The sequence below is a fragment of the Strix uralensis genome, chromosome Z (assembly GCF_047716275.1).
Source record: "Strix uralensis isolate ZFMK-TIS-50842 chromosome Z, bStrUra1, whole genome shotgun sequence".
Taxonomy (NCBI): domain Eukaryota; kingdom Metazoa; phylum Chordata; class Aves; order Strigiformes; family Strigidae; genus Strix; species Strix uralensis.
This window is the reverse complement of record NC_134012.1, coordinates 36,107,067-36,127,142: the sequence shown is the minus strand read 5'-3', so window position 1 is coordinate 36,127,142 and position 20,076 is coordinate 36,107,067. Positions and strand designations below refer to the sequence as shown.

The 20,076-nt window shown below is 34.9% G+C and overlaps 1 protein-coding gene across 1 annotated transcript in view; it reads right to left on the bottom strand.

Moving 5' to 3' along the window:
* The window catches only part of CNTLN (centlein), a 206,565-nt gene that overhangs the window by 55,524 nt on the left and 130,965 nt on the right, over positions 1-20,076 (bottom strand). Inside the window, exons 12-17 of the mRNA XM_074856182.1 lie at positions 18,781-18,830; positions 13,667-13,758; positions 10,329-10,837; positions 7,575-7,749; positions 4,490-4,583; positions 3,635-3,858 (exon numbers count right to left, since the gene is read on the bottom strand). Of these exons, the coding sequence (XP_074712283.1) occupies positions 3,635-3,858; positions 4,490-4,583; positions 7,575-7,749; positions 10,329-10,837; positions 13,667-13,758; positions 18,781-18,830 (1,144 nt within the window). The remainder of the gene's footprint in view (positions 1-3,634; positions 3,859-4,489; positions 4,584-7,574; positions 7,750-10,328; positions 10,838-13,666; positions 13,759-18,780; positions 18,831-20,076) is intronic.

Below are 20,076 nucleotides of genomic sequence, written 5' to 3'. Positions count from 1 at the left end.
TGTAGTGATAGGGCAAGGGGTAATGGTTTTAAACTGAAAGAGGGTAGATTCAGATTACATACAAGGAAGAAATTCTTTCCTGTGAGGGTGGTGAGACACTGGAACAGGCTGCCCAGAGAAGCTGTGGCTGCCCCCTCCCTGGCAGTGTTCAAGGCCAGGTTGGACGGGGCTTTGAGCAACCTGGTCTAGTGGAAAGTGTCCCTGCCCATGGCAGGGGGGTTGGAACTAGATGATCTTTGAGGTCTCTTCCAACTCAAATCATTCTATGTTTCTATGATACAATTTTTAAAATGCTATCAGAAAAAAATCCTAGGCTGAGTAACAGCTAAAATGTGCAGAGGCTTCTAAGAAAGGAAGAAAGGAAAAAAAAAAAGCTTATTTTCTTCCCAATTAAGCAAAAACATAGTTACATATCTACAGGAATGTATCTGAAAAACTTTACTTAAACCTTCACATTATTCTCTCCAAAGGATCTTTCAGCATTTGACTGGTTGACTTGTTCCCATTCTTTGAAATTCAGGTTTCCTGCTGAAGTAGACTTACCCAGGCACTTTGCAAATGCCTACGGTGTTCCATTAAGAACTGCAGCTTTTCCTGTGACATCACCTGAGAAACACTGGAGAACTGATGCAAAAGTACTTTTGAGCAGTGTATGTGTGAGTGGCCTTGACATGAATAAGATAAGCGCTAATGACTTAACCTGCTTATCATTTTAATTTCTTATTCAATATACTTTGTCTGAACTTTTGCAACAAGAATGACACCTACTGCATAAATGTAATTATAATTACTCTGTTGTATGGAGTAAATACACTCTTATAAGCACTCTTAGTGATAGAAATGAGTAGAGAAGGGAATAAATCTTAGGAAAAAAAATTCCAACAATTCCTTTCAGACATTTTTCTAAGAAAGTAAGGAAATACTAAATCCCTTCACTTCTACATTAAGTATCAGCTCCAGGTGTGGTTTTTATACACTGATAGCAAAATGTAACTACTCTACTTCTGTACAGACGGTCTTCACTCAGTGTTGATATGAATCCTTGGAAAATGCAAGCTTTGATTCTCGTATGTGCAGTCACTTTACACTCATTTGTGTAGAAATATGTAAAAATAGAAACAAAACAAAGCAAGAAATTTACATTACTGTGAAGAGTTTATAAGGCCAAACAAAAAAAGAACTTGAATCTAGCATTCTGAACTCTTACAAGCAGACAGACAAATATGTATAAATACATACACGTCTGTGTGGATCTTCAAGAAAAATACACAAAACCATACACATACACACATTCTGAAAATCAGCAGGTACCAGCCAGTCCTTAGGTTGTATGAACTGCAAAATCTGTTGCAAAATTAACATCTGGAATATTCAAATCTTAGATCTAGAGTCGATTTTCTAGCACTAGAATACTTGGGGATTACAACAAATGACTAACTGCACAAACATCTGCCCTCGTCTGCTAATGGATTTATTTTCTTAGCGAAATTCAGGCAACATGGCATCTCATTCAAGCCATGAAGTTAATGTTTACAGTTGCTGGAATGCTATACATACCTTAGCCCAGTATTAAAAGTTCACTGTTAATATAAGATTACTCAGAACTTTATGATTACATATGGAAGCTTATTTTTGGATATTAGTAATTTTGACACTCTTGAAGTGTTTAAGAGTCTCCCTAAATCCAGAGATTGTCTCAATCTTTTTGGTTTTTTGTGGTTCATTTGCTTCTTTTTTACCTTCTACCTATGCAAGAAAATTCTAAAATCTGAAGTAACAGATGTATTGAAAGAAACAATGACAACATTGTTCTTTCTAGTGAAAAAAAAAAAAATTAAAAAATGTCATTTCCCTTGAAATGTCTTAAAACTTCACTTCTAGATAGTATTTCTTATAAAAAACACACAAACTCCACAATTAATGGTGCTATACAACCATTTGATCTGTTTGAATCATGGTCCTCTCTCTAAAACATGTGTGTATCCTGCAGTGACTGTGTAGGTTCTTTACCTCCTTAATTTTCATTTGGCAAGTAGCCCAAGCCTCTGCTTTAAATTTCCCACTTGGTAGCACTAGTATGGCACCTGAAGAGTAATTAGTTGTAAGAAAGGGAATTTGAATTGTTTGCTGAGAAGGAAAAAAATGTGCATGCCTAATAAAGATTTTTCCTTGAGTACCTGCAACAACATTTATTTATTTCTGCTTAGAATGCACCACCCTTTACATAGACCAGTGACCACTTTTTTTTCAAACTTTCCAGAAAAACTGAGTCAAAGAAAACCGGTTTGGTTTTAAGATCATGCTATTTTGCTTTTAGTCAGTCTTTTACATTACAGCAGCACTTACCTTGGCACAAATTTTGCCTTTTTTTTTTTTTTTTAAATTTTATTTCTCACATTTCTCTTCTATGGACACCTAAGGTGTAGTCTTCTAGGAAGGCAAATCATGAAGATGTCTGAGCAAGCAGAATATTTTACCTAAATTACACATATAATTCTCTGTGAAGTTCATACTGTCCATGAAACTTTACATTATGATACTGTTTGTGAGATAGGCAGATCTCCGTTGGTTCCAATGACCTTGGAAAATCTTTTTGAACAATACATTACATATATAGTTATGCAAAATGAGTAACAGAAATGCAGTTTTCCCTTCTTTAGAAATTAGCAGTTCCCCAGCCCTAAGAAAGTGAAAAGTGCTGCTCCTGATGCTGCTTTCTGCCTTCTGTGCAAAGACAGAAATGTAGAGAAGTTTGAGGGGGAGGGGATTTGATTTCTTTTTTAATGTCTGCCTCCTTCCAGCAAGTCCATCTGTTGTAGCACTATAATTCTGGAAGCAGGATGTGTGTGTGACCAACAGGAGACAATTACTGCAAAAGTGTTTGTTGATTCAGCTCTATAAAGGGCAGGCCAATCACTACAGTATGAATAGAAAAGAATTCCAGCTGAGGAGCTGCATATAGATTAACACAAAATACATATATATAAATGAGAATGGGGAAAACCAGAAAGGAGTAATAGTATGGGAAAGGATTAAGTAGGAATGAAGACTGAAGTAGAGAAGAAAGCTGGCATTTTTGGGGCTGTTAACCAAACAGTTTACTAGTCTCTATTTTCATAAATCTTCTTCTCTAGCTTTCCACCTTGACAGAGACAGATGGGATTAAAGAGATATGGAACTGGTTTGAGTTCCTTTTGGAAGAAAACTCCAACTGCCTTGAGCACTCCACTCTTGGGGCATTTGGAGACAGTTGGTCTCTCCAAAAGTGCTTGTTCTGCACAGAGGAATGGGTGCTAGTTCATGTGGATGGACCAGACTCTTAGGAAAGTTCCCAGACCACAGGCTAGAAGTGAAACTCCCCTCACCCATTTGAAAGCAGGTAAAATGTCAGCATGAGGACCACTTCTTTTTCAGAAGGATTAATAATTTTTGTTGATACAATAGTAAATCAGGCCACAATATCATTTGTACTTAATAACTGATTCAGAATTTCATATAAAGCATGCTAATATATAACATTTCATAATTTTGACCATAAGAAATTAAGAGAGAAAAATTAAAGTTATGAAAATTTCAAAGAATTACAACAGAATTAAACTGAACATTGTAAGACACCATAACGAAAAGTATTTACCTCTATGGTCAGTTTACTAGTTTGAAGTCTCTGATCAGCCAAATGTAGCTGAGTTGTTAGTTTTTCATTCATTTCTTTAAATCCCTTCACAGAAGACACTGCTGTCTTTTTTTCATTCTGTAAAACAGTTATCTGCTGCTGCAGTGACTTAATTCTTTCCTGCAGTAGAGTAACAGAGTAGCCTGGTTTCTGGACAATGGTATTTCTCCTTTTTGTTCTGTTGACTAAACATAAAAAGGCATGTTTACTAAACTGACAGATCATCATAAATAAGACGATTTCTGATTTTTCTTTGGCCCTTCAAAACACTGTTCTAGCCTCTAAAGTATTTCTCAGTGAGCAAACTGGTATATTAATTCAGTTAACCTATAACTGCTCTATGTGGGTTTTTTTTTCCAAACTCAACAAGGACTTGGAAGTTAAACATGGCTCAAGTTTCTGATTGGTATTACCGGAAATAAAGGCTTCAGCATCTTGTTAACAGATTTTTTTTTAAGGTCCAAGCCAAAATACAGTTAATTTTGCTTCATTGGCTGTGTTGGCTATAGGGGCAAACAAGAACATAAGGTAGTGAAAAGCCTTATTTCAGTCAGTAGATTCAGTAAGTGAGACTTAGTAAAAATAGAGATAATTTTAACTGTGCAAAAAGATGCTGTTTGACAGTCACTTTTTATATAATTTTACTATAAAATAATGAGCTAAATCTGAAAATATACTTACGCAAATTTAAACAAGCATATCCTGCAACAGCATGTAAGTGGGTTTGTGTAATATAAAAGAGGTTTTGGAATACCAGGCAGGAATGCTTTGTCAATCTTACTTATGAAGTTGACAAAGAACCCGTAATATTCCTACCTTTGCTTAGAATTAATGGATAAGATGTTATGAAACAGCAGATCCTTCTCCTCTTGGAATGTAACTTTTCTACGTATTTGTTCTTTGAATGGCCCTAAATAAAAAAAGAGAAGCACAAAGTTAGCAACTCTTCATTATGGCACACCAACCACAATACTCCAAAGTCTTCCAGTTTAAATTGAAACAACAAAAATTACTTCAAATAATACAGGCAATTCTAATGAATTTAAATTTGAAAATCAGTCTAACAACATCAGCCATCAAAGATTACAAATTTCTGTCTTTCCCATCAGATGCCAAAAACACAAAGAACTGTTACAGGTAAATCATAACCCTTTCCAAAGAATCCCAGAGAAAAATGAAGTGTCTGTTAATGCCTACATTATTTTTTTAGATAAGATATGAATTTACTCGTAGGAAAAAAGATGGTGTATATTACTTGAAAGCCTATAATATCCTATTTTTCAAGATATTTAAGTGAAAATTAAAAGGAATAGCAGACTTATTAGTTCAAAAGGAGGAATATCAGATTAGACACTGAGCTGTAACTGGAAGATGCATGAATATATATGAACATATATGAATATATATGTTCAGGTTGACATAGAGCTTAGGGATATGGTGTAGTTGAGAACTGTCAATGTTAGGTTAAGGGTTGCACTAGGTGATCTTCAAGGTCTTTTCCAACCTAGATGATTCTGTGAACATGCAAATACAATCCCTGTGTTTGCACAGGGTTTAACAAAAGTCAGCTGCATGCCTTTTAAATATCTGATTTGAAAAATCCGCTATTTCCAGAACCTATCAAATGTTCAATGACAGAAGCAGAGACTGAAGAAGAATGCTGCCTGCAATATGTAAAATGAAAATGGCCAGAACACTGCTTACTCCAAAATCAAAGTACTATTTCCCTGTCTCCAAAACGCTCAGTGTATTCTGAAACACTTTTATTCTGGAACTCTGTAACATTTATCCAGTTTTAGAAGTCTTAAATTCACAATTTCTATGTGATACCATAAAACATGTATCTGGAAATATTCAAAATGAAAATAGCTCTTCGTCAAACTGAAAAGAGTAAACAGCAACGTATCATTTACTAACTGCACTGAACAAATTAGTGACATTGTAGGAAAACTTAGCCATTGGTTCTAGATTTCTAAAATCACTGCACAATTTGAAGGATGGGGAGATAGGGTATGATAGAAAAAAAGAAAAGAAATGTAAGTGCCAACTTTTCAGACTAAAACCAAAGCAAAGGAAAACAAAGGAGGTCAAGCTCTTGTAGGTCTGTCTCCTTTGAGCAGTCTCTTAATTATTTTATTCCATGTCTTAAAGACAACAATGGAAACCAGTACTAAGTCCTTATCAGTATGATGCGAAGATCCTACAACCACTGATGACATGCAACTGGATGACTGATGCTAGTCTGAAATGGTGATTGTATGTTACAGAGAACTGAGCTCTCAGCAGATGATGAGCAAAATAGATGAAGATATCCACTCCAGGCCACAGCTCTGATAAATGTATGAGCTCTAAGAGAGTGCCAATAACTCTCCTGCACAGGGTCTTATACATTTATACCACATGGGGCAAAACTGAGAAAGTCCTTGTGTCATAAATAATCTCATCTCCAACACCAGGCATAGCTCAGGAGTCAGGAGATTTGTCTAACCTCTCTTTGTATGAGAATACCATGACCCAGCCGGAGTGTCCTTAAATCCTCAGGAGGATTTAAGATTTCTGTTAAAATTGGTGTTCCCAATTGTCAATACTAAGCCTTTTTGCAACACTATCTTCTGTACACACAAGCCCCTGCAACAGGGGACTTCTGCTGAACCATATTTACCTGCTTAGGGCTCTTGGGATGCTTCCTGTGTATGCTCCATGACCACCAGTCTGTTACGTATGCGTATCAGAATATATCTGTGTTCGTCCTTTCCAGTAGGAACAGAGTTCATACTATATAGAAAAACGGGAGAGGTGCTGGCTGCGTCTACACTACCAAGCGACAGCAGAGCCTCCTGGATTCCCTGCCTTGTATATCCTCACTGAGGAGCAGCAGGAGATAACAAGAGTTATCTGTCAGATTTTCACATATAACGTGCACCTGCTCATACCGTGTATTCTATACAAACAGATGGTTGCAGAAGAATTTCTCTTTTTTTCAGCTCTTCTGCCAGAAAAATAGATCTTTTGATGGAAACATAATCAAGAATAACAGAGAGTTTGTACTTTCTTTAAACTTTTGGAGACTAATAAAATATATCTGTTTTCAAACTCTTTATTACACCACCATACATAACAGAATTTCAAACTAGTTTTCCAACAGCAGCAAGTTGTTCAGTGTTTCAGTATTTTGTTTCTTGAACTAAGAAACAACAATATCTGCTGGTGTTTTAAATTCCATGAACTCAAGTGATTTATTTCGTCAAACACAGGAAGGAATAAATATTAGACACTCTTCAAAAGTCCAAAAATGCGTTGTCTGTTACAGCTTGTATGGAGCCTCTAAAGACCTTGAAAATGACCAGCTGGCCCTCTTCTCTGACGAAACAGCATATAGATGTTAGGAATGAGACAAGGGGTTCAAATCCCAGACAATGACTGTAAATGGGCTAAGAAGCATCTAAAAGCACACTTTTCTCTAGATAGAATCTGGACAGAATCAAAAGCATCTTTCTAAGATGGAGACAACTCTTTCTGCACATTCCAAATGAACTGAGGTGTTCATGCTTGATTAGCCAGGACATCATTTTGCTAGAGGGGAGGAAGGGATGTTGCTGCTTCCTTGTTATGGGTTCACCCTGTTCTTTATGGCTTTTGTGATGGACAGAGTTTAATAGGATGGCTGCAGCAATCTTCGTCTGGACTACAAGAAAGCAGGACAGCTCCGCCAAATACTTTTGCAGTCTGTTCAGAAAATATTCTGAATGATAATAAAACTACCCACTGAATATCTGGAAGCACATTCTCTTTTCAGTTTACAACATGAGTCAAATTAATTAAGAGGGGAACAGCAGTGATAATACTAACTATTAAACTTCAACACTCTGCACAGGAGAAAAAACCAAGTTCTGTTACATACCTTTTTATTATACCACTGTTTTTTGCCTTCTAAATGAACAATGTTGCAAGGCTTTTGACTACCTTGTATTTGCTTTTTTCCCTGTTGTTTACTTCTATCTGTCAGCGGATCAGTGTTTTGCACTGTCTTCATAATCACTGTTGCCAAACTTTCAGAAGTTGGTACTTCAGAGTCACTAAAATAGCATATTCAGGAAAACAAGCCAAAACAATGCTGAACGTTAAAAGTTCCCAACAGCCAATGCTTGAGTACACAGAAAATAACATATGCAAGAAAGAAGATAAACTAATATAAAATCCAAACAGTGCTAAGTTGACTTATTCAACAGATGTTTATAAATATGATAAAGAAGAAATCTCTGAAACAGTCTTATCAAGTTCTACTCTGTCAAATGAAATCTCAATCTACAACATACAGAGGTCTGAGACTTTATTTGATTCTTAATGGACAGCTTTTGTTGCAGTCTACAAAAGTGATATACATGAAAAACTACTTGATAGTACTTCTAGTCTGTGAATGGCTCACAAAGGTATACTACGTTTCTACTTACCTTCATGTTCACATTTGATAACAAAACAAACAAATGCACAGTACTTCACTCAGTAACATTTAGTTTCAATTGAACTTCATTTGCAATGTTGACCAAGACAAACTCAGAAATCACACTTCATGAAATGTCTGCCAAGCACCCCTTTGCAGTGCTTTTAAATGCTGTAAGCTTGGTAGTCCTTCTACTGAAATTGCCTGCCACGCAGAGAAACTGGACCTGAAACTTTCATTCTACTTCAAATTTTTCCTTAAACTTGCACTCAATATGCTCTAAATTTTCAGTTTTTCACTGCCTTGCCTCAGATTATAATTTGTTTTCTGATATTCAGTGAAGTCTATCTTAAAACATGAAGTCTTGGATATATAATTTTCTATACCATAAGTGGCTATTCAACATCGTTTGTGCGACTGGATTTGTGAAGGAATCCCTTGATAGAAGGTAATTTTGATTTGTTATTTTTAAACCAAGACATTTAAAAAGGCCCAACTGAGTTCAAATTAAGTTGCACTGTGATAAAAATAAATGGTTTAGAGATGGAGGTTACTTAACCAGAGAAAAGGGCTCAAATTGAAGAGAAGAGCTGATACAGAAACATGTTTATACTTTCCAAAACCTGTCCTGACACACTGGTATGTCTTATTGACTGGTAAGAACAGAAATCAATGTAATAGTTTGAAGGTGCTGCAATAACACAGAGATATTTCTAACTACGTACACATTTCCCTCACCTGAATGCTTTCAGTGAATGTTCTATTTAGAAAATTGAAGGCTTGAATCTAGAAACCCAGAGACATCTAGTAGTGATAAAGAACAGTATTTATTAATAAGTAGAAGAGGGAACTAAATGAAGATATTTCCCTAACTTGTTGAAAATGACACCTTGAAACATCAACTCCAAAAATTTTCACTATTCTATGACAAGAATTCCCTAACTCCTGGGAATTATATAATTATCAAAAGTAGTATTTATGGCTAGACACAACAACTGAAGCCATACAATTACTTTCCACTTCACTTCAAACTCAAATTGCAACGACAATTTGTTTGCTCAATCTTGTTCTTAAAAAGCAAAACATAGTAAATTAAATAAAAAGCTCACTAATTGCAACAGAAAAACACATGCATTTTATGTAAAATCATATCTGCAATATTAAATTAAACATAAAAACAAACAAGTTTTACATTAATGATAGCAACTGACAAATTACATGGTTCTTAATTTGTTTTCTCTCTCAAGACGCTGCATTCAGGAGCCCCCTATTTTGAATGGGGAGAATCACCACAAAGGCTTCATTTGCCACTATTGATTTGCTCCATATGATCTATAAAGCCAACATGAAGCCTATGAAGAAGATTTCATTTTTTCTTTTGTCACCTTCTCTATATTTTGGTTAAATACAGGCTTGAGAATTTTCTTTGCATGTCTCTTAGGACATTGAAAGACAAGGTTTGATGCCCATTTACCTAGTGGCTTACTGTTGCCTCCTCAAGTATATGTGGATAAATAGCAGAAGCAAAAATTCTAAACGTTTATGAAGCTTGCCAGTGCAATTTTCTGAGGGCCTTGTGACTCATGACTGGGACTCTGTGCAGTAACAATTACCTTTAAAGAACTGATTTTTAACCATCATTCAATTAAAGTTAGTACAATGACTGTGCATAAAACATACATGAAATAATTAGTGTGGATGGTTCTTAATTTAAAGGATGTTAAACAGCTTGTAGACATCTGCTAGCAAGCCGAAATGGGTCATTCAAAATTTATCTAACTAAATTAAGGGGAAAAAATGTTTCTCCTCCCGGGTCGGTATGTCACAAGATAACTAAACTGACTTAGTAGGCTTGCCTGGGAATCCTTAGCTGTCAGTGGTGAATATGCAAAGGGCCAGCAAATTAAATCAACCTGCCAAACTGTCAATTTCAAGCCTCATGACTGCATGAAAATAGCATCACTGGAAGAAATCAAGCATTGCCTTCTTTTGGGTTTCCTGGCACCTATTCAAATACTCATGCAGTTGTGGCTAATTTTGCATGCAAATTTCAGTCAATAAGCTCAGAACAAGACCTCCCAAGATATTTCAAAGGATCTGACAGTATTTTTTTTGAATACCAAATCAACAGTAGTTGAAATTCAATCTCCATTTGCTAGTGCTTTACATATGCACAGTGTCCCCTCTACAGGGCTAAGTTAATGAGAGCCGTACCTGCTTTCACTCATATCCTCCCAGCCGTCCTTACTGAAGTTCTCAAATACATTACTCATAACCTTGATGGACTGGAGAAAAGCTCCATGATGTCCCAAAGAGCTCTTTTTCTTGGCTGTTTTTAATTTAACCTTGGTGCCTGTTATCTTGCAATTACATTGCCCAGAGGTTGCCACTGCTTTGGCTTCATCCAGCAAACACTTCAGTTCTTGCACTTGACTCAGCAAATCTTCGTTTTCATTTCTCAACCTGTTAGCTTCTGCCACTTGCCTCTTCAAAGAGGCAGCTTCTTTCTCCTGCTCATTATTCACTAACTGAAGTTCCGCTTTGTCTTTTTTTATTTCACAAATCCTCTTAAGTAGCTCTCTTTCTCTTGTGTCTGCATCTTCCTTTTGCACTTTTAAAGATTCTTCCAAATAATTTTTCTCCTTCAATAAGTCTTTAATTACTTCTTTCTGTTTCTTTAATTCCCCTTCAACAGCTTTGAATCTTCCTTCTAGTTGTTGTACCTAACAAAAGCAATTTTAGCATTTATAATATTTCAGACTATTCAGTAGAAAAAACCCTTTGGTTTCAAATGTATTTATCGTATGACAATAATATTACATCAAGCACAAGGACAAAAGCAATCTATGGTCCTTAATTTAAAAATAATTCTAACATAGTGCAGAGGAAAACATTTTAGCTGCAATAATACAGCTGTTGAACAAAGGGCAGATGGTAAAAGAAGTTAAAATTCCAGACAAAGTGACACAGAAGTTTAAGTATGCTAATGAACCTTCCTGATGCATCTTGAGCTCATTACTGATTTGGTTATACATACTAATTGAATTTAAAAAAACGCTTTCAGAAGAAAAACTATTTTGAAACACAGGCAGTTTTGCACTAGCTATCGAAATCAACAAGTTCTTTTAAGTCTTGTAAATACACAATTAAATATTAATTTGATTTTTGAAAAACCCCCAAACAAATCATAGCAAGAGTTATCAGAAGCTCAGCACCTAAATATTAAGGCTGAAATGTATTTTCTATTCACAGAAAGGGAAAACCTATCCTATTCCAATGAAGCCACTTTACAAGCTTCTCATATATAGTCTGAAGAAGCATATTCTACCTATATATGATGCATATGCTTTGTTCGTAAAGTCCTTTGAGGTTTACACATATTCAAGGTCATTAACAATAAACCGATACTCAATGTTCTGGAATATTTGCTTAAAGTTACAACCAAACTCCACAATTTCCATAAATAAGGGGCAATTTTTGAGATTTCCCCAGAAGCTTGCAAAGGACATCTGAGTGTGTTTTGTGCTCAGTAACCACTTAGTCATTTTGGAGAAATATTTTTGGTTGGTTTTGTCAAGCTTCATCCCCACTCTTTCACTAGGGAAAGTCCCAGGTGCTCTCAATTTTTCTGGACATGGGTAGAAAAGACTATTTTTCAAGGAGTTGTAGTAGAATGTACATGTCCAACTTCAGCTACTCACGTTGCAAAATACTGGCCAATTCCATCACTTTGTAGCAATGCAAAATGTCAAAATTTGCTTTGACATTGAAAATATTGAAACCATAGTATTTCTCAGTAAATGCTGTATGTTTTTGCAGGACATTTTGCCAATGCATTTAAATTAAAACTTACGGAATGATTTACAAAGTGGGTACTACAGATTTGATTCTGATAAATGAGAGGTCTTAACATACAGAATAAATTAGGGCAAAAGCCGCTCAAACTTCATATACATTTATGAATTTGATATTGAATTTGTGAGTTTGATAGAAAACCTTTAATATGCACGCCCACCCGTCGTTACCTTCCTTTACAGAAATTCATAGCATTCCAACAATGATGAGAGATTGCCTTATGGCTACATAAAGTTATTGGGTGAAATTAGAAATGAAAGCAATTCTTCCAAATGCTTCAATGAAACCAAAGGTTATGATTAAAATCATAGTTTGTACTTTCCTCCCCAGTGATAAGGAGTTAGACTAGTACCTTTCTTCATCTACCTTTCTAAACTGAGATTCTGCTATTATATCCTCAGTTCTTTAAAGCAACCTTTTGCACTCACTTGCACTTAAATTCATGTATGACAGCTGTAAGGAAACAAACAATGAATAGCTTCTACACCTATCCCTAAGGCACCATCATAACTTTGTATATCCATAGAGATAAAAATTATGTAGTAGCTGGCAAACAAAATTATAGTTCTGAAATATAGATGATAAGCAAGCATAAACTGTGTGACATTTCAGATGGTAGCATTCATATTATTTCAATTACTCACTCTACCTTAAGATAAATGAATGTGAGCACTTCCTATTCTGTGTGTTATTATTTTAACATGATGTTTGTCATTCAGTAATAACGAGATGACAGCCTTCATTGCCTGACCATATGGCAAGTGTTACAAGTATATGCAATCACATCATCTGCTGTAAATTACCATACTTCCTACAAGTTAATTCACAAATAAAAAATAAATAGACATACCCAAACTGACATTCAAAGTTATAGATTTGTGTTTCTTCAATTTAAGCATGCTTTTAAAGATTTATAAGTAATTAAACAAATATTGTTTTGCAAAATGACAAACAAAAGGCATGATACTGTTTGAAGGATGTCTTTTCTTTGCAGCAGACAAAACATATGGTAAAATACAAGTGAGCCCTCTTAAGTGAACACCTGTTAACATACTAAACTACTTGTGTATATTACAAATATCAATACAAATAGCAACTAGTTAAGAACATCTTGTTACTGTATAAGGTAAAAATGTAGAATGTTGAGCAGTAAAGATTAAATACTCATCATATTTCCTAAGCCAAAGAACACTAAATGCATACAGTACTATCTCGTGAAAAGAGTGATAAACACACATATGTAGAAAATATTTGCATATGCAATATTGTGCTAAAATTTAAATACAGCAAAAGGTGGATTTATCACTATTATGCATCATTTTTCTTCTGTAGCAAGAGCTCTATAGAGATTAACACCTGATATCATGTAAAGTTAAATACTCAGCAAAAGAAACAAAGGTTTCTGAACTTAAAAGTGGTAAAATGCAAAGCATGTGTTACTTCCAATTAGATAATTTGTTAGTTTTTAATGTTACACCTCTCAACATTCTTTTCAGTTTCTCTGACATTAACCATGTTTATCTCACATGATGCATTCACAGATACTTCACTAGAATTAATTTCTGACACAGTTTTGAAAATCCGTATTTTTTTATTAGGGAAGGAAAATAATGGTCTAAATTAATGAGTACTGACTTTTATATAGATGTGATTCTTACATTAAAATTTCAATCTGTTTGCTGGGGTTGGAATCTTACCTTCTGTAATGTCTGATGTGAAACTTCTTTCATATTCCTCTTTGGTGTACTGTTCTTGATCCCATTATCTTCACTAAGTTTAACAAGTGGCTCTATCAGAAAATAAATAATACATCACTATCAGAGAATAAATAAAATACAGTGTGACACCTAGTACTGCACTAAAACAATACCTAGGCATTTTAAGGAAATGCATTCTTTACTTCCGCAATTATTTATAAAGTGGTCTATTTTCTTGACAAGCCTTTTGGCCAGTTTCTAAAAAGTGACCTCTTTTCAAAGTGTTCTGTCACATAATTATGACTCTTTGTAGCATCAGTATGTTTTTTTCAGAGTACAAGCTTTTCAAAGATACAATAGATCTGCAGGTTAAAGACACTGTACTTTCATTCTGATTTTTATTCTTTTATAGACTATTCCCTCTATGCCTTAAAAGCAGAATTCATTGCCTTTTTATCTACACAGTCACTACCAGTTTTATTCTCTAGGTCTTGTCCCCTGCTAGGAGGATCAGAGTGACTGGTGAACAAAGCAAACAGTAACAGAATTAGGATGGATGAAAACTTTAAACCCCTTTTTTTGTTACGTGAAAGATCCTGTACTTCACCAGATAAATCACAAAAATCATTCTATTGTAATATTGTGATTTCATAACAATTAGATATTGATAGAACTAATGAGAGAGAACATGACTCTAAGCATCACTCTCACAGACAGCTATGCACTTTAGGTACTAAATATCAAAAAAAAAAAAAAAAAAAAAAGAAGACAAGTTAAAAATTAGATCTATTCATCGAGAAGAATGCTAAGAAAAAGTTTAGAAGTACTAATATGTATGGTAAATCTGAAGTTAAATACATTCTGTTTAGATTTGAACCAAGAGCTTAGCATTCACAAATTGCCCACTGCTCACAGAAAAGAGCAATTACTCACTTCAGAAAGACTTTTTCTTAGAGTACGAAATACTATGTTTATGAACAAAAAAATCCCAACACTGTAAAAACATCACAATACTCACATTTCTTTTCTTGCCCTTCTTCACCCCAAATTAACTTAAAGAATTAACCTTAAGGGATAAATATTTGTTCTACATGATGGAGGTCTGGTTTAGAAGTAGCATTTCAAACTACAAGCAGACATTGCAGGTCACTTAAAAACTTTTGATTTATAAACAAAGCAAGTGTAGAAGAAAACAGTGTTACTCTCTGTAGATTCACAATCCTCTTGATATAAACAGTGACTAACAAGTTTGTTAGAGTGAATTAGACCTTTCTTTTGTCTTTGGAACATGTCATGGCCAATTAATACTTCTGTATTCATGAAATAAATGGAACACTATTCTAAAGATAATAAAAGCTGAAAAAGGTAAAACTATGCATCTGGGGAATATGTACCTTTACCTTGATATTAATATGTTAGTTCCCATGTTATTTCAGACTACAGTCCCCCAGCACAGTGGTACTGCATACATTTACAACATTCTTTAAGTAACACACAAAGATAATATGATCATGCTTTTCATCTTTTTCTAAATATTCACTCATTTGAATGTCTGCTGTAGCTTTTATATCAGCATTAACTGTACTCCACTGAAAAGAAAAATTATTTCCCATAGTCAAAGAAACTGATCAAAGCACACAAGGTGTTATGTTTATTATGTGGATGTATTAAAATACAATTTAAAACTCTATAAATAAACATATAATATGCCGAGAATAAAGAATGCTACTGCAAAATAGAAAAAAACTATACATGTTCTGTATTATTACAGAAGTCACAAGCAACATGAATTAAAGAAAAGCCAAAGGTCACTGATGCATAGCCCTTTCTTTCGATCAGAAAATAAATGGCCTATTCAGCCCTCTTCTCCCCTCCCACCTCCTAATTGTTATGTAATTGTTCACAGGAATTGTTTAGGGAGGCAATGAAAAAGGATTGCCTGTAACTGTCTGTCTGTCTGTCTTTGATAGCAGAAATATTCATGATATCAGTCTGTTTGGCAAGACATATGCTCTACACGTCATACTCCTACACAAAAATACCAAGTTCTCCCCCAAGGAGTAGGCCCACAAGTCATAAACCCCACTATCTTCAGACATCAAATTATTGTGGTTTTACAGAAGTATACTTACGTCCCACTGAGAAAGCATAGTTAACTGCCAGTTTTAGAACATAACAATTAACTCCTAATTAAGTCACCAAATCTGATGATGAGTTAGTTCAACACCGCTGCCAAAATGGTATTTGAACTATGATACTACAGTTCACTATTAGTATTTGCAGAAAGCCTTATTACACAGAGAAAAATGATCAGTTTTAAAAAAACAGCTGTGTATTAGTCACTCATAGAGTAGCTACCTGAACCATCAAAACAATGACATCTTTACTTCCGGTATGCATCAGGTGAAGCAATCTCCTGACAGACAGAAGCTGCCATGGTGCAGAAAGCCACTGTGTTACTGACTCCAGTGATAGCCACCCATGCTCCCAAAGACGTGCTGAGTGTAAAAGAGCCAGTGGGAAAAACCACTGCAAAGACCAGACCATTCTCATACATGAGCTGGGGACACAGTAGATTCAGAAGAAATCTCATAATGAAAGAAGCCTTCAAACTGCCTCCTTGAAGAAACAAAGGGGCAACACTTTACCTTCTTTTAATAAGGCACTTGCTATTTTTCTGAATATGATTACATGGACCCACTTTGCTGCTTTTGGAGGAAATGGCACAAGTACCTGCCAACACATTCTTTACATTCATACACAAATAACGATGTGAATAGCATGAATAGCGAATTTGGATTTGATCGGCAATGGCAAAAGAAACATCTTGGACAACTGAATCACAATGGAAAGAAACTGGAAATGGTAGGAGCAGAGTTTCCTTTTCCCCTGACCTCCTTCATCTTTGACCAGCAGGATTTGAAAAACTATGTGGAAAAGCAACAAAGCTATCCAGTACTTGCCCCTGACAAGCACAACTGATACCTAATCAAGCAAGAGGATAGAGCCTATCTTTTTTAATACAGAGAAGCTCAGCCACTTTTTTTGCAGAATTTATCCCTTGATGTTAGAAAGCCTGGTGGAAACAGGTAGCAGCTAAGGGGAAAGTGAATTCCAACATCATTGATAAGCTGAGTAAATTCATGTCAGGTTTCCTTTTAGAAAATAAATCATACTTACTAAGACTGTGAACAAAGTGTATTTATAACGTATCAAGTTTGGACTTTCAGTAAGTTACAGATAACAGACCTGAGGCTGTATTTTCATTTGGGAAGAGGAAGGCGTTTAATACCCATTTTAGGGCAGAGGGTGTATACACTTTCTTATCGCATGAGCAAGGACTGCTCACATACACTAATTTATGCTCAAAGATGGACATCCAACTTCAGTCATTATTGTATAGTCTTCTAGAAAATGTCAACCAATTAATAAAACTGTCCACCACACTGCAACGCCCTAGGATTTGCAAGGGGAACAACAAGGAAATTACTTTTTACAGACTGGGTGAGCAACTATTTTTTTATACTTAATTGGTTAAAGTTTGGAAACAGCTGGAATCAGCTCAGTCTTATGTGCTAACAAAAAGTGCTGCTTAATAAATATCTTTGGACTTGACTCTGAATCTTACCAAAAATTTCCTGTCCATCTAAATGATACCTATAACAACAAATGCTGGAAAAGGTAAATAAAATTTGCCTAACACACTTCAGTAGTAGATGAACAATTTTTCTCAGTCCCAATATAACAATTAATCATCATGCCAATAACCAAACTAGAATTGTGTATCTACCCACACACTTTTAAAAAAGGGTATGTTTTACTCTGAAAAGATAATGAAAAAAGAAGGAATAAAAAGACTAATTGTTAAAGCACTAAACATGTCAAGAACTGGCAGTTTCAGGGATCTGACTGTTTTTTGGAAATGCATGGTTATTGCTCAGCAGGCCCTCAATTCCTTCTCACTGCTGGTTGCCTTTCCACTTCTCTCTGTGCAAAGACTGACTAAATTGGCAAAAACAAAGAAGTGATTTTTAAAGTCAGTATTTGAAACCTTCACTAGTTCCTTTCAGCTCTACCCGGGGCTATGAAAGTAACACATAAGTAGTAACACAAAAAAACCCAGTAACTTTCAGTCTTCAGCAGCTGGATATTTCCACTTAGTTTTATAGATACTATAAAACAAAATCTTTATTTTTTCATTCAAGTGGCCAACATTATCACAAAAAAAACCCCAGCCACCAGCAGAAAATTGGGATAAAGAATGGCAAGGTTTTATTGCTAAGAACATATAGAGTACTTCAAGTCTCCTACTCCCTTCCTTTGCACAATACTGTGCATAAAGAATTCACCACAGATGTGACACCCAGCTGGACTGTAACTACGGACTTTCGAATACTTCCCCAGACTATTGAGGAACAGCAAATAATACAAAGAATCAGAGTGATGGGTAGGCAATGGTAATATATTACCTATCCGACTGACAAAGACCCATCTTCACAGAACCATCAACTATTGTAAAGATTGCAAAGATATAAAAAAAGATATTAATGATAATTCTTATAAGACTTCCACCATTTTGATTTACGTTCAAATTCATATACTTTGTGAGACTAGTATTATAAAAGAAGTCTCAATGAGCATGAAATTTCTGCATCACTGTACTTCAGTTCTGCAAAAACCATTTTAGACTTCGGAGAAAGCTTCATAAACATTTAAACATGTTTTAAATTTTACACATATATATTTATACACATAAACATGTTCTAGATTTTACACAGATATATTTATATACGTACACATAGATATTTTAAACATGAAATAACTAATTTTATATGTAGTATATACACATAAGTTGCAAAGATATATTAGTGTATATCTATATAAAAAATTGTCATTGATTTAATAGGCATGTGGAGAACTTAAGGGTAAACATACTTTGAAATAAGAATATGTATGGCTTTTTGCTTACAAAATACACATTCAAGAAAAATAAATTAAACTTTGGAAAGAACCTTAAAATTAGTATTTCTAATAGACTACATATATCCATATAAAATACTATACCTTCCCTTTTTTGGGGTAAACATAGTTAAACACCTGTATAGTGTACTTACCTATACATCGGTGTACTTTCATCTGATCCAATTCTTCTTCAAGATTCAGTCTACAAAAGAGGAAATAAAAAAGTAAGAACCACAGAACAACCACATAGAAGCTACACTAAAACCATTTAAAAACTTAAACCAAAACCATATCAATATATTACTGAGGAAAAAAGCTGTGAACACCCAGGAATTAGTTCTAATTTGGTGACACTTAGCATTCTTCAAAACTAAGGAGTCATTTGTACAACAGCTGATTAAAATTTCTAAATCTGAATTTACAAGATTCAGATATAATGTTGGTTGTAACATACACTAAGAAGTTTCAGCTAGTCCTTTTTAGGTAAGGAAATGCTTGAGATGGAAAAGAGACTCATAGGAGGTGGAATCCTGTTAAGATTTGAATAAGTATTCAGTCTCGGGGGAAACGACCACCCAACCTTGTGAAGATATATCTTACTATTCCTCTTTTTCCAGCAACTATTTGAGAAACTTATTAATGAAATCTCTCCTCCCCTTTTCCAGGCCTAATCTACTACTATATTACTACTATAGTTTATTCTGTAATATCAAGCAGCTAAGGTCTGTACAGCAAAATATCTGGTTTTCATTCTATTAAAATTACATACAAATAAAGTTGCCAGGATCCCAATGCTAAAGTTTAAAAGTCAAATTGGGAAATGCTAGAATGAAAGACATTAACTTAAACGGTTCATTTATATTTGTGTTTTCTGACACAATCTTTAATTTTATAGCTGTGCACTATTTTAGCAATAGGATCCCCATCTATTTTACCCTAGGATCCTACAGCACACAGAACAGAGGGCAGTCATTTAATATGCAGATTTTTCTTAAAATATAACCTCATATACTATAAAAATACCCATTATTCTAGCTCTGAAGGTTGGATTGCTAATTTCCTCACAGTCATTTCTGCTGTACTTTGAACAGTAGCACCTAACTGCTTCATAGGAAATTCATGCTTTACAAAATTCCTTTAAGATAAGGCACAAAGAAAATCAGAACAAAATATCTGCTAACTTAAGGAAAGAGTTTAAAAAAAAGATCTTTCGGTATATGTAGTATTTTAAAGCACATTACATGTTAAACACATCTCTGACTCAGCTGTAATGCATGAAGTACAACAAAAAAGAGAAATATGAAAAGTTAAAATAACTTGCTTTGCATGACATATAAGACTCCAGCTATTTTCAGGATTACTCAGCTGATTTTCTTTGCTCTTCTTTCATTCTCCATGCCTCAGTCATCATCAGTTTCTATAACAGACGACAGTGGCCTTTACCTCCA